The following is a 12,445-nucleotide window of genomic DNA, read 5'->3' as shown; positions in this document are numbered from 1 at the left end:
ATTCTCCTCATTTGAAGCTCTCAGAACTGAGCTTCAATGAGGTTTTATAAATTCAGATCTGAGTTGCCTAGTGTTGACAAGTTACCTGTTGTGCAAGGCTTGTTTTGTCTTTGTTATATGGTGCTGAGGTGTCTGTAATTCAGTCTCACAGAAGGAAACAAAAGTCTGTTAGACACCCCCTCTAGGAGCATCCACATCCCTCTGAATAGGGAGGGACAGTTATTAGTGAAGTAAAGAAAAAGGTGACCTACCTGAGAAAAGAAACCTAGTTTAACTCTGACACAGCTCTGCAAAGCCAGCTCAGTGAGCCTGCCCTTGTCACTGATGGATTATTTTAAGTCCCTTACTTAGTGCAGACAGGAGCAATTTTCTGTCATCATCCTTGGTGAGTTATTGTATAGGCCTGTTCCTCCCCATTTTCCCCCTGTTTACTTTCAATTACTTATGAAAGAGGAAAGAAAAATTGCCTTGTGCACAACAAAGCAGGAGGACTTGAAAAATCCAAACCAAAGCTATATGTCAAAATTTGAACAAAGCTGAAAAATTTAGGTCTAGTGACAGAGTTGAACAGTTATAATTTTTGGAATTAAAAGCTGTGTTGTAATGACTTCCAGAGAATCAGAAGTAACTTTAAAACCCAAGTTCCAAATATGCTGAATTGTTATGTGTTTTGAAGTAGGCATCTGGAATTTGAGCCCCATTCTTATTTCTTTTTACCACTTTAGCAAAGAGAATTGCCAAAAGCAGTATTGGCCCATTGACTAGACCTGGGAATGCAGATTTCCTCCTTAGGAAATCTCCTCCTCTGTCTACTTGGCCACAAAAAATGCTTTCTTCAACCAAGTTGGCTCTATAAATTTAGTTTTACATGACTGGAAAGCCTGTCAGCACCTCTGTAAACATGGTTTAACTTAATTTTACAGTTGAGTTGCTTGGCTGTTATGGTCTAAGTGGGGGATGGATTGAAAAAAAGCCACCTCTCTGTTTCACCTTGGAGACAATTCTCAGGGGACTCAGTGTGTGCTCAGTGATGGATTTTGTGTCTGACAATACATCACAGGAGCTTCCTACCCTACCACCTTGTGTGATCTGTACTCTCCCACTATGAAATAAAAGCACATCATTTAAGGCTCCTAAGTTTGTCATTGGGGAATGTTCTACTGGAAGGGGAGACAGGGAAGAAAACTTTTTTTTTCTCTAAAACCTCACTCAGCCTTCAGGGTGAACATGTGATTGGAAATTCAGTTTCCTGGAAAAAAAAGTCACAGTGCTCCAGACTAATATTTCCTGTTAAGGTGAGTCTATGTTGAAGAGAGCCCTCAAAGAGTTTAGAAACTGGTAGATAAACAACAAGAATCTTGGGTTTCTTCCACTGATATTTCTCCCTTTTTACCCATTTCCCCAAAAGAGATGACCAACAAGTCTAACTACTGATGAAGTATCTCAAGTTTCTAGAAGTTTAAAACCTATAATTTCTGGAATTATCAGGAATTAGCCTGCTCCCAAGCTGGGTCCTTGGGAGGATGGGAAGAATGCAATCAACGAGGTTGGTGCACAAGCTGGAAATTATTCTCTTGTGTTTATTTCCTTCAGCTTCCACGTGCTGTGTTCATTTAGGTGTCTGCTCTGCCCTCACGGGGCAAACACTGAACTTACACTCAGTGAGTCTCAGCTGGTGACAGGAGGTGAAGTAGTCAGGAGAAATTTTAACAAGTGTGGCATCTTCTTGGTTCATAGTTTTGGCAATGTGTCTAAAAGCAAAGACGGCTCTCTCCCACAAATCTAGCTTCCATCCTGGCCAATAGTATCTTTTGGCCATGGGTTTTGCAGGATTTAGTAAAAATAAGAGCACCTCCTCACAGATACGCAATTGTTTATTTGCCATCTATGAGCACTGTGCAGCATGGAGAGATGCTTTTGGATGAGTCCTGGCTCTGCAGCCCCATTTCCACTCTCCCATCTTGTTTCCAGTCACATCCTCTCTGCACCTTTTCCTCATTTGCCCTTCACACTGTGCTGCTGCAGAGACCAGTGCCAGCCTCAGCATCCCAGCAGGGTCATCTTGCACGGTGCTGTCAGGGCACGGATGGAAGGCAGGGGATAGCTGTGGGATGTTGTTTATAATTCAGAGGGCAGCAGCCCTGTGACAAGAGAGCAGATGCCAATAACAGAGTATTTGCTTTACAAGTAAGAAAGAAGGAGCTGCATTAGCTGTTTATTGCAGTGGGAGCACTGCCCCCATGACTGCGCTGCCACTGCCTGAGGGAGGCTTTAGGGCATTGTAACCTCAGTCCTGCTGGCCCTGCTTCTCTTTCTCTAGGAAATTACAGTTACAATTATTATTATTATTATTGATCTAGAATTTTGTTTAAGTGCTTTGGTTTCTGAGTGGGTGCCCCATGTGGAGCATAAGGCAGTCATAAAATTGCTTATAGACAACATAAAATCAGATATTGCTGGAGTGCTCTCTTGTGGTGAAATAACGATTTTGCCACAACACTGGGCTAACGCAAGGATTATCTGCCTGTGCTGGGAACTTGCAGTCAGGAAAGGTTATTTTCTGCCTCCTTAGCTTGGGAGCAAATGCTTTAGACGGGAAATGCATTTAAAACATAAACATAATGGATTAGACTGCAGGACTCCCAGAATCACTTATCATACAGAACTGTAAATAGCAATGCTTTGGGGAATCACCCTCTGTGAAAGCTCTTCTCATGCCCTCAGCTCCCAAGCTGCACGTATAGAGGATTGAAACACTTAATGTTAAACTAATCCCCATCATTAAAAAGCCCTGTAGATAAGCCCCTGGCTCTGGATTCTACATGTGCTGCTGTGCCTCTGGTTCATCTCCCACAGGCGTGGGAGATGGAGCATGTGACGGGTATAGGACAGCTGGGCAGTGGCATTCAATCAGCATTTTAAAAAGTGGATTTTCAGTCCTGTAAGCCCATTGCCTCAAGTTGAAGTTGAAGAAATCTAGTGACTATAACTACTGCCAGAAAATAAATCCCAAGCATCCCAAATTAATTTGGTTTTGAGAGTAACCTCTGTGACTTGTCAATGTCATGAGTGGATCCGGCTGTGGGGAGTGGAGTGAACCACTCTGACTTTTGGGTTTGTTTATTTATTCCTGAGTATGTATATGGCTTTAAAGAGGTGATTGGAAATGAAAGCAAATTCCTCTTCGTCAAGATTGAAGGTGATCTGTGAAATGGTCTATTTACAGTTTAAAATGATCACTGAAGCCCTGCCACTACCCTTGAAATGCTGTGTGAGGATGTTTTAAGGCATTGTCTCTAATAATAAATTAAATAGTTCCAGGGGCCTAGAATAGAAATGGACATTTGGTCATCTCTGTTATTTAACTGGCAGAAAAATCTTCACCCAAGCTGATTAGCAATCTCCTGAGAATTATCAGTGTTCATGGATAAGGGAAGAGCAACTTAATGTGTCTAGCTGGACTTGTGCAGAGCATGTAACACTGCCCTGCATGTCATCCTTGTCTCTAAGCTGGAGGGACATGGATTCAGTGGATGGACCACTCAGTGTATAAGGAATTGGCTGGATGATGGAAAAAGATCTGTGGTCAATGACCCCGAAGAGTTGTGGTCAATGACCCAAAGAGTTGTGGTCAATGGCTCAATGTCCAGGTGGGGACCAGTGAGGAGTGTCAATCCCAGGGGTCTATACTGGGGCCAGTGAGGAGTGTCATCCCCTGGGGTCTGCACTGGGACTGGTGCTGTTCAACATCCTTGTCAGGGACATGGAGAGAGGGACTGAGGCACCCTCAGCAGGTTTGCTGGTGACACTGAGCAGGTGACACACTGGAGGGAAGGGATGCCATCCTGAGAGGCCTAGACAGAACTGAGAGGTGGGACTGTGGGAACATCATGAAGTTCAGCAAGACCAAGCAGAAATCCTGTATCTGGGTCAGGGGGATCCCAGGCACAAAACTAGTCTGGGCAGTGAATGGATTGAGAGCAGCCCTGAGGAGAAAGAAATGGGGGTGTTGGTTGACAAGATGCTCGAGATGACATTGTTTGGCAATGTAAACTTGCAGCCTACAAAACCAAATGCTTCAAAATCAGTGTGGGCAGCAGCTGGGGGAGAGGATTCTGCCCCTCTGCTCTGCTCTCATGATACCTCTCCTGCCATGCTGCATCCAGCTCTGGGACCTACAACCTCAGAAGGCTGTGAGCCTGGTGGAGTGAGTCCAAAGGAGGACTGCAAAAATAACCAGAGGGTTAGAACACATGTCCTATGAAGACAGGCTGAGAGAGCTTGGGTTGTGTAGCCTGAAGAAAAGAAGGCTCTGGGAAGACCTTAGAGCCCCTTCCAGTGCCTAAAGCAGCTTCAAGAGAGCTGGAGAGGGACTTCCTCCAGGGGCATGGAGCGATAGGACAAAGGGGAATGGCTTTTATCTGACAGACAGGTAGATTTAGATTGGATACTAAGAAGAAATTCTTTACTTTGAGGGTGGAGAGGCCCTGGCACACATTGCCCAGAGAAGACGTGGGTGCCCTGTCCCTGGAAGTGTTCAAAGCCAGGGCTTGAACATTTGGATGGAGCTTGGAGTGGCTTGGTCTAGTGGAAGGTGTCCCTGCCCGTGGCAGGGGGCCTGGAATGAGATAATCTAAAGGTTCCATCCAAAACCAAGCCATTCTATTATTCTACCTAGCGCAGTTTGGGAATCAACCGCTTTAGGGCTCTTCACACAAAGTATTTATATGGCCTTGGGTACTTTGGAGACCATGAGTGTTTAGAACTATAAATGTGGCCAGGATCTGTGAGTGGGCTTCACGACTGGTAAATAGGCTCTTGGGTCTGTTTAATTTACTAGCTCAGTTGTAGCCCTAATACTGCTAACAGAGACAACATTACTATCACTTGTCCTACTTTTCTCCAATTATTCTGGGTAGTTAACTACAGATTGGCTCAAGGCTTTTTGGAAATGCAATTTGACCAAAATACTGAAGTGTGAGACATTGCTGTGTGTGTACTGTTCTGTAACACAGTTTTGTATTTTGAAGGGAACAATCTGTATAACATTGAGCAATGCATGCTGTAACTTAGACATAATGCTTTTCTTCTTCAGTGGATGATTCCTTTTGCAGTCATGCTAGTGACCATTCCAAACCTGATCCTGGCTTACTTCGTGGCCTTCGTCTCTGGTCTGAGCATTGCAGCATCTCTTCTGTTGCCATGGTAGGAGAATTTTACATTTGAGCTGGGGAATGGATGTATTTCTGCATTACATGTATGTACTACTGCATGGAATTTGCCTCTGAAAAAGGCAGAATATTGAAAGAGTCACTTCTTCTAAGAATCTCTTTCTGGTTTTGTAGTGGATGCTATATGCAGTGATACGAGCTTGGTTGCCCTGTTGTTAACATCCACTGTAGTTGTAGCTGCTTTTTGTACACAAGAGTATGTAAATTAATCAATAATCTAAGTAGCTGTACAAGGTGTGATAACATTGCCTCAGGAATTATGAAGTCAGGCAAATCAATTAATGCTGAGCAATTAAGAATATAGCAGAGGACACATAAGGTAAACTATGTCTAACCTTACTTTTTTTAAGGGCATGTACTTATAGAACAAGGGGTAATGGCTTTAAACTGAAAGATTATAGATTTAGATTAGGTTTTAGAAAGAATTTCTTTTCTGTGGGGGGTGGGGAGGCCCTGTCACAGGTTGCCCAGAGAAGCTGTGGATGCCTCATCCCTGGAAGTGTTCAAGGTCAGGCTGGATGGGCTTGGTGCAACCCGGGATAGTGGAAGGTGTCCCTGCTCATGGCAGAGGGCTGGAATGAGATGAGCTTTAAAGTCCCTTCCAACCCAAACCATTCCATGATTCTGTGTGTCCTTGCTTGAGTAATCCTTTGTAATGGATCAAATACACAAGGTTATGATTATAAGAAGCCAAAAATTCAAGGTCTTTTGCACTTGAGGACTGAAAATAATGGGGGAAAAAGACCTCAAGGATGAGCATGGCAGGACATTTCCTCTTCAGACTGAATAGTTGTTACTAAGATCACATAAACCAGAAAGTAAGACTGTTGCTGAGAGCACTGTTTTTTCATAACTTGTTTGTACCATGCCTTGAAAACTCCAAGAGATCATGGAATACATAGTTTGAAATTAGTTGTCAGACTATGTAAGCTTTTCTGTACAGAGGGTGAGAAGGCTTTTCTTTTTCCAACAGTAAATGATTACATATATTGGAAAAACAGTCAATTCACAATTAACATTCAAGCAGCTTCCATTCTAATTCCCCATTACTTAATTCAGTCTCTTTGAATTAGAAAGAGAATAGGTCTCATTGGTTTCTGAAAATGTTGTTACCTTGTCAAAAGAGTTATTTCAGAGTGCAACTATTCAGACATTCAGAGTCCCTTGAAATCTTAAGAAATGTTGGGGGGGGAGTTGTTGTTCTTTTTTAATATCACAACTTCTGATTGGAATGACAGGCAGACTAGGAAATTCTGTCACCTCTCAAGTGTTTGATGGCTTTTCAGTGATTTTCCACATTGCAATATATGGCCGTGCTTTTCTTACACATTTTTTGCCCTCCTTTCCAGGGGTAGAGCCTTTTGAACTGGATTCTTTCATGTGCATGGCCACATCAATCAGCTTAAAAATGGAGGAGGGCTCTGCTCTGTTTCATTAAGTTTGGACTTTGAAAAGAAATTTTGGCTTGAGTTTTTCTTTTATCTTGCTCACTTCTAGGTCAATGCTGCCTGATGTTGTTGATAACTTTCGCCTGCAGAATCCCCACGGGAAAGGACATGAAACCATTTTCTATTCTTCTTATGTTTTTTTTACCAAGATGTCAGCAGGAATTGGCTTAGGAATTTCTGCAGCAGGACTGGAGTAAGTAACACTATGTTTCCACTTAGTGAATCTACTCTGAAAGCATTCTGAGGTTACAACACTTTTACCCTGTGGAGTTAATTGCATGCACTGAGCCTGAAAGCGCCAGCAACTCCAGATGGCTGACCACTAAAGACAGGATTGGTGCCATCTAGGCCAGACAACTGAGCATTAAGTTACTTGCCCTGACATGGTTCTATTCAGAAAAACCTGACTTCGCTTCAGATTTTCCTCCTTTCAATTACTCATGTAAATTTTAGTGGCTTATGTGAATAAAGAACCAAACACAAAAGAGCAGCAGATGAAGGTCCCCCACAGGTGATACAGGTGCTTTGTGCACTCCCTGTTGCACCTGAACTGGACTATCTCTATGAGTTTGTAGGATTTTACATGGACTGGAGTGCTTTTAGGGGTGCCAGAGACCTGTTCAGCATGAAAGGATCACCAATTCCTGCATCATTTTAGGGAACTGGATACTGATCAGAATCAGGAACAGCCTTTCTCACAGCTCTGCCTGTCACCTAGACGAGGTCACTTTAGGAGAGGGTTTATGGTCTCTTCCCATTTGGTCTTGTCTGTTCTAACCAGACAGGCTGAGTAAGTGACATCTCTGCCCTGCCTTTGTGCAAGACCTGGCAGAAAGGGCCTGTGCCTGTCCCGGCTACAGCACACAATAAATACTTAGAAGGGAAAACTGCCCCTCTGCTCCAGATTAGGTTCTGGTAACCAGAATGTTTTGCTCTGGGGCCTGGAGCTGAAATTGCTAAATAACAGGCAATGTTGGCTGAACATTCTGGGCTTAGGAATTTTAACTGCTTATTGCTAAAACCATCAAACAATTTGCTGCTCCCCAATTAGCCCCTTTTCAATTACATTCCAGTTGGGTCCCAGCAATTTGCCAAGGCAGATGTTTGTGGGAGAACACAGAAGACAGAGTGATGCCAAATGAGTTTTTATTAGGTGGATGTTCAGAAGAAAAACTCATTCCACAAATAAGAAGTAGGAATTTGAGTATATCAGCAGTTGTGGGACTGCATGGAAGCCCTGAACCAGTGATGTGTACCTAACTCTGAGCACTTGAGTAAATTTGTCTATCTTGAGACGAGTGCTTAAGTGTGTGTTTAAATTAAAGTTAATTATTGCTGTTGAAATTGGTGAAATTACTTCCATGCTTTTAAAACTGAGCTTGAATACTTTGCTGAATATTAATAGGAAACACATAACGGATTAATTTCATATAACCACGGAATTGCAGAATGGGTAGGGCTGGAAGGGACCACAGTGGCTCATCTGCTTCCAACCTTCCTTGCTCAAGCAGGGTCATCCCAGAGCACAGGCACAGGATTGTGTCCAGATGGTTCTGGAATATTTCCAGTGAGGGAGACTCCACAGCCTCTCTGGGCAATCTGTTCAGGGCTCAGTCACTGCACAGGAAAAAAGTTCTGCCTCGTGCTCAGGTGGAACTTGCCGGGCATTGGTTTATTTCCTTCCATGGGATTCCACGATCCTTTCTTTAAAAGTATGCAAGCAATTTGATCAATTTCAACAGCAATAATTAGCTTAAGTGTTATATATAATAACAAGAAAATACAGAGATAATGCGGTTATCTGAAGTTGAGCGCAAAAATGAGGTTTGAAAAACACAATTTGAAATGTAGTGGGGAGAAGGAAAAAAGAGAGGTATAGGGAAAATGGGAGAAAATTCTTGAAGAGTGGGGGGAGCGGGGAGAAGGAAGCCTTCAGGTGAACAACAGCCTTTTAGCTTTGGACATACACACACCACTTGTTTCCATTTGTTTAGGTTTACTGGGTACAAGCCAGGGATATGCAGACAGTCAGATGATGTGATCCTCACACTGAAACTCCTCATTGGAGCAGTCCCTGCCATCCTCATCCTTTTAGGTTTGTTCATACTCCTTTTCTACCCCATCACTGAAGAAAGTCGGAAAGAAACAAAGCTTGCCCTTGAAGAGTTAAGGTAAGTTTGGACTGGCAGTAAAACAGCAGCAACACCCCCACAGCAGCTCTTAATCATACTGGGAAAATTATTACTGTAATGAATCCCTATATGCCTTACAACAAAATAAAACAATCTGCTCTTAGTCAAATTATTAACAGAATGGTACCATGACATGTTCCAGTGTCTCTTTTTTGTAGTGCACTACAACCTGCTAAGAGGACCATTTATCAGAAATTTCAGCTGCTGTATTTACATTTTCTCTGGAGTGGCTCACAAAGCACTATTGTGGTACATTGTTTCAGGCCAGAAATGAGGAATATTCTACATAGATTAAATTTGTGGGGGTAATGTGAATAGCTACAATTTATTTTTATATAGAAGAAAACGTTATGTTGTTGACTGCATTCTTGGTGTTTATGGGATACAAGAAACATCCAAACCATTTAGAAGTGTAGGCAGAAAAGATTGTGGGAGAAAAAATGAGGTCAGCTTTTTACTCTGTCACTCTCCCTTCCTCCTTTTTCTCCTTCTCCAAGGAAAATCTTCTCTAGCTCAAATTCATGCACCTCTGTCAACTCTTGAGGACATACATAAGGAGAGTCCTAGCAGACTGATGGATAAAATACAAAAAAATAGGTTGTTCCTTTGTCTTGGTTTTATTATCCCGATTTACTGGAATTGGAAACTGATTTCCATGCTAAGAGGTCCATTCCAGGACCTAAGCAAGGGTGCCTGGGACCACTTCATGCCCTAAAATATCTAAGATATGTGCATGGGGTTGGCAGATATGACAAAAGCCTCTGTGCAGACTGGAGGGGACGGGGTAAACAATCTGAAATGGGACTGGTTCCTCTGTTCAGGAGCTTAAGTCATTGTCCAGAGCAACCACACCTTGCTGGGGGCTCTCAGCTGTTTGAGATTGCCAAACTCAGCTCAGTGAGTCAGCAGTGAAAGCCACAAATGTGTTCATGTTTCATGTGTTCTGCTTTTCCCAGGAGGAGCCACCAAAGCACGGAGAACTGTGACAGCCACGAAAAGGACACCTCTGTCTGAAAGTTCTGAATGCAGTAGCTTTCCAAATACAGACTCGCATCCCACCAACAACTCTGTGAGAGTTTTCTAGGTCATTTCTCTGCTCACATTTTACCAAAAAGGACAAAGGATGATTCTGACATAGCCAGTAATAAAATGAAGAGAGGGCACCATTGTGCAAATATGCACCTAACCCCATGCACTGTGCTAAAAAAGACATTACACGTGTTCAGAAATGCAAGCTATTGAAGGCTTGGGTATTTTGTTTGGTTTTTTTCAATGATTAATGGGAAGCTCTGATCTTGTTCATGGGAGATTTTATGCATTTGTAACTTAAGAGGAAGAAAAAAGACCAGAGAATCTTTGAAGGTTCTGAATAGGCAAATACCCTCTGAAGGGTCATTGAGTCCAATTCATGGTGCACCATACAAATATTAACTCACAATATACTTACTTCACCCTTGGAGGCTGGGGTGGGTTTTGAGCACAATCTCTACCTATAACTTGCACACTCTTGTGTTTGGAAAGCACTTGGGAACTTGAAGTATACGATATGAAGTTAGGATTTATTTTGTTTTGAAATTAAGCAAATCACTCATGCTGACCTATTTTGAGGATTTTTTTTTTCATTTTCTTGAAAGAGATTTTGAGGTTATCCAAGTTAATAGATTCTATAAGAAATAGAACCCTGAATTTCCTGTTCCTAATGTTTCTTGCTTCTGAAACCTGTAAACTGATCTCTGTCAGAGAATGAGAACTTTGCGTTTTCAAAATCAACATCTCCCCTGAGGATATGAAAAATCAGAAGTCCTTTCCAAAAATAATGTAATTAAATTTTCTTTAAATTTTGGCCTTTAACTAACCACCATACTCATTTCTCACATGGTGTAGGCTCTCTACCTCACAAAAAAACCATGGCATGGGTATTAATCTCAGCTGGCACCTATTTTGTAATAATGAGGCTACACCAGTCTTTTAAATGGTGATTTTTTTTTTTTTTCAGTCAGGTATGTTATCATGCTTTAGATACATCAATCATTTCTACTATAGATTTGTACTGTTGAGCACACTTTTAAATTAAAGACACACCTAATCTCAGGCACCTTCTGGAGCACTGAAGTTCAGACCTGTTCATTTTTGGTTTCTGTGGTGGTTCCAGAGACTGGCTCCAAGCTAAAATAGTGGGACTCTGAAGACATATCTAAATCTGGAAGGGAGAGCGAGGAATTCAAGAGTTTTGTTCACCTTGAAGAAATTAGCAATGCAAGACAAGATGTGAATTTCATCCCGCTGCCTTCCCGGTGTGACTCTGTGAGTGCCTTATTGCAGTACCAGAAGTGCCTTTGGAGGACGGGCTTGCTGCTGTTCAGGAACACCTGCAGCAAGGGGCCACCTGAGATTTGCTCAGGGCCATCTGGGAGTGGCTCACAGTGCTGGGCTGGAAAATTGGGAAAGATTTTGCTGAAGGACACTGGGATGTGAAATCATGGAGAGTGCAACCACGGAGCATCTTGTGTTTGATACTGAAGCCTTGTCAGGCAAATTTGAAGTCAAAGCCCTTATGAACTGTCCTCAAAATGTTTAATTATGAGGGAGCTTGTAAGGGCATGTTTTGAGTGTGTAAGGGTATGAGTTAACTTCATTTAAGATTTCTGTTGACTTGCCATGTAAGGCTGGGGGTTTTTGTTTTCTTCCTTGTTTCAGCTTTTGGACAAACCAAGATATGTATGCCTGGGGCATATGTGTTTACAACAATAAAAACCATAAGCCTGTTTACAATTTTGAGTCTGATGGAATTTGAAATAGCAGATTTACTGCACTTTGAAGTAGGTAAGTTATGTAGCAATATCACATAGCTCCAAAACATCACAGAGAACAGTTTGGGGCATTCAATTTATTCTGTAATATTTGTGTATTTCTGAATAGCCACGTTTAAAAATAACCAGAAGGCTCAGTAAAGGCTGTTAATGTTTTTTAATGGGTTATGTTTGCGGCTACTATAAATCCGTAGCTACAAGGCAGTGGGTCCATGTTAGTTTGTATTAACTGAACACTCAGCCCAGTGATAAAAGGGCTGCAGAAAATGCTGGCTGGGGTTGAGTGAAGCCATTTGAATGTGGCTTGCAATACTATTTCTAGATCAGTTGTGCAGTTGCCTCTAAAATTGCATAACACCCAGTCTGAATTCAGACTCTTGGAAGGTAAACTTGGTTGATTGTAAACAGTTTTCTTCTTCTCCAGAGAGACAATGTGATCTTTATCTCACTGAAATATACTCAGTCCTCACTTTGCATATAGTACCCACAGCAAAAGAAAAGAGAAAGCTTCTGTAGATTAAATGAAGCAGACTATTTTTATATTTTGAAAATTTCATTATTTTATTTCATTGTCAGAAATATAACATTGATGTAATTTTGTTGAGAAAATGGGTGTATTTTTGCAAGTCAGAAGAATGGAGGATTAAGTGCAGGATAAGATTATTTTTGTACGTTTCTTTATCTTAGACTCAACGTTGGTGCAGTAAAATGAAAGAGATTTATATGTCTCCTGTCAGTTTTAAATTATGTGTATGCCTTATGCA

The 12,445-nt window shown here is 41.9% G+C and overlaps 1 protein-coding gene across 1 annotated transcript in view; it reads left to right on the top strand.

Annotated features, from left to right (window-relative positions):
* MFSD2B (MFSD2 lysolipid transporter B, sphingolipid) overlaps window positions 1-11,941 on the top strand; it is a 42,345-nt gene extending 30,404 nt beyond the window's left edge. Inside the window, exons 11-14 of the mRNA XM_005485095.4 lie at window positions 5,096-5,205; window positions 6,729-6,872; window positions 8,674-8,850; window positions 9,828-11,941. Coding sequence (XP_005485152.3) covers window positions 5,096-5,205; window positions 6,729-6,872; window positions 8,674-8,850; window positions 9,828-9,885 — 489 coding nt within the window. The 3' untranslated portion in view covers window positions 9,886-11,941. The remainder of the gene's footprint in view (window positions 1-5,095; window positions 5,206-6,728; window positions 6,873-8,673; window positions 8,851-9,827) is intronic.
* Window positions 11,942-12,445: the final 504 nt, after the last annotated feature.

The sequence above is a fragment of the Zonotrichia albicollis genome, chromosome 3 (genome assembly GCF_047830755.1).
Source record: "Zonotrichia albicollis isolate bZonAlb1 chromosome 3, bZonAlb1.hap1, whole genome shotgun sequence".
Classification (NCBI taxonomy): Eukaryota; Metazoa; Chordata; class Aves; order Passeriformes; family Passerellidae; genus Zonotrichia; species Zonotrichia albicollis.
Note: the sequence above shows the minus strand (reverse complement) of the source record. Positions and strands in the feature narration are given on the sequence as shown.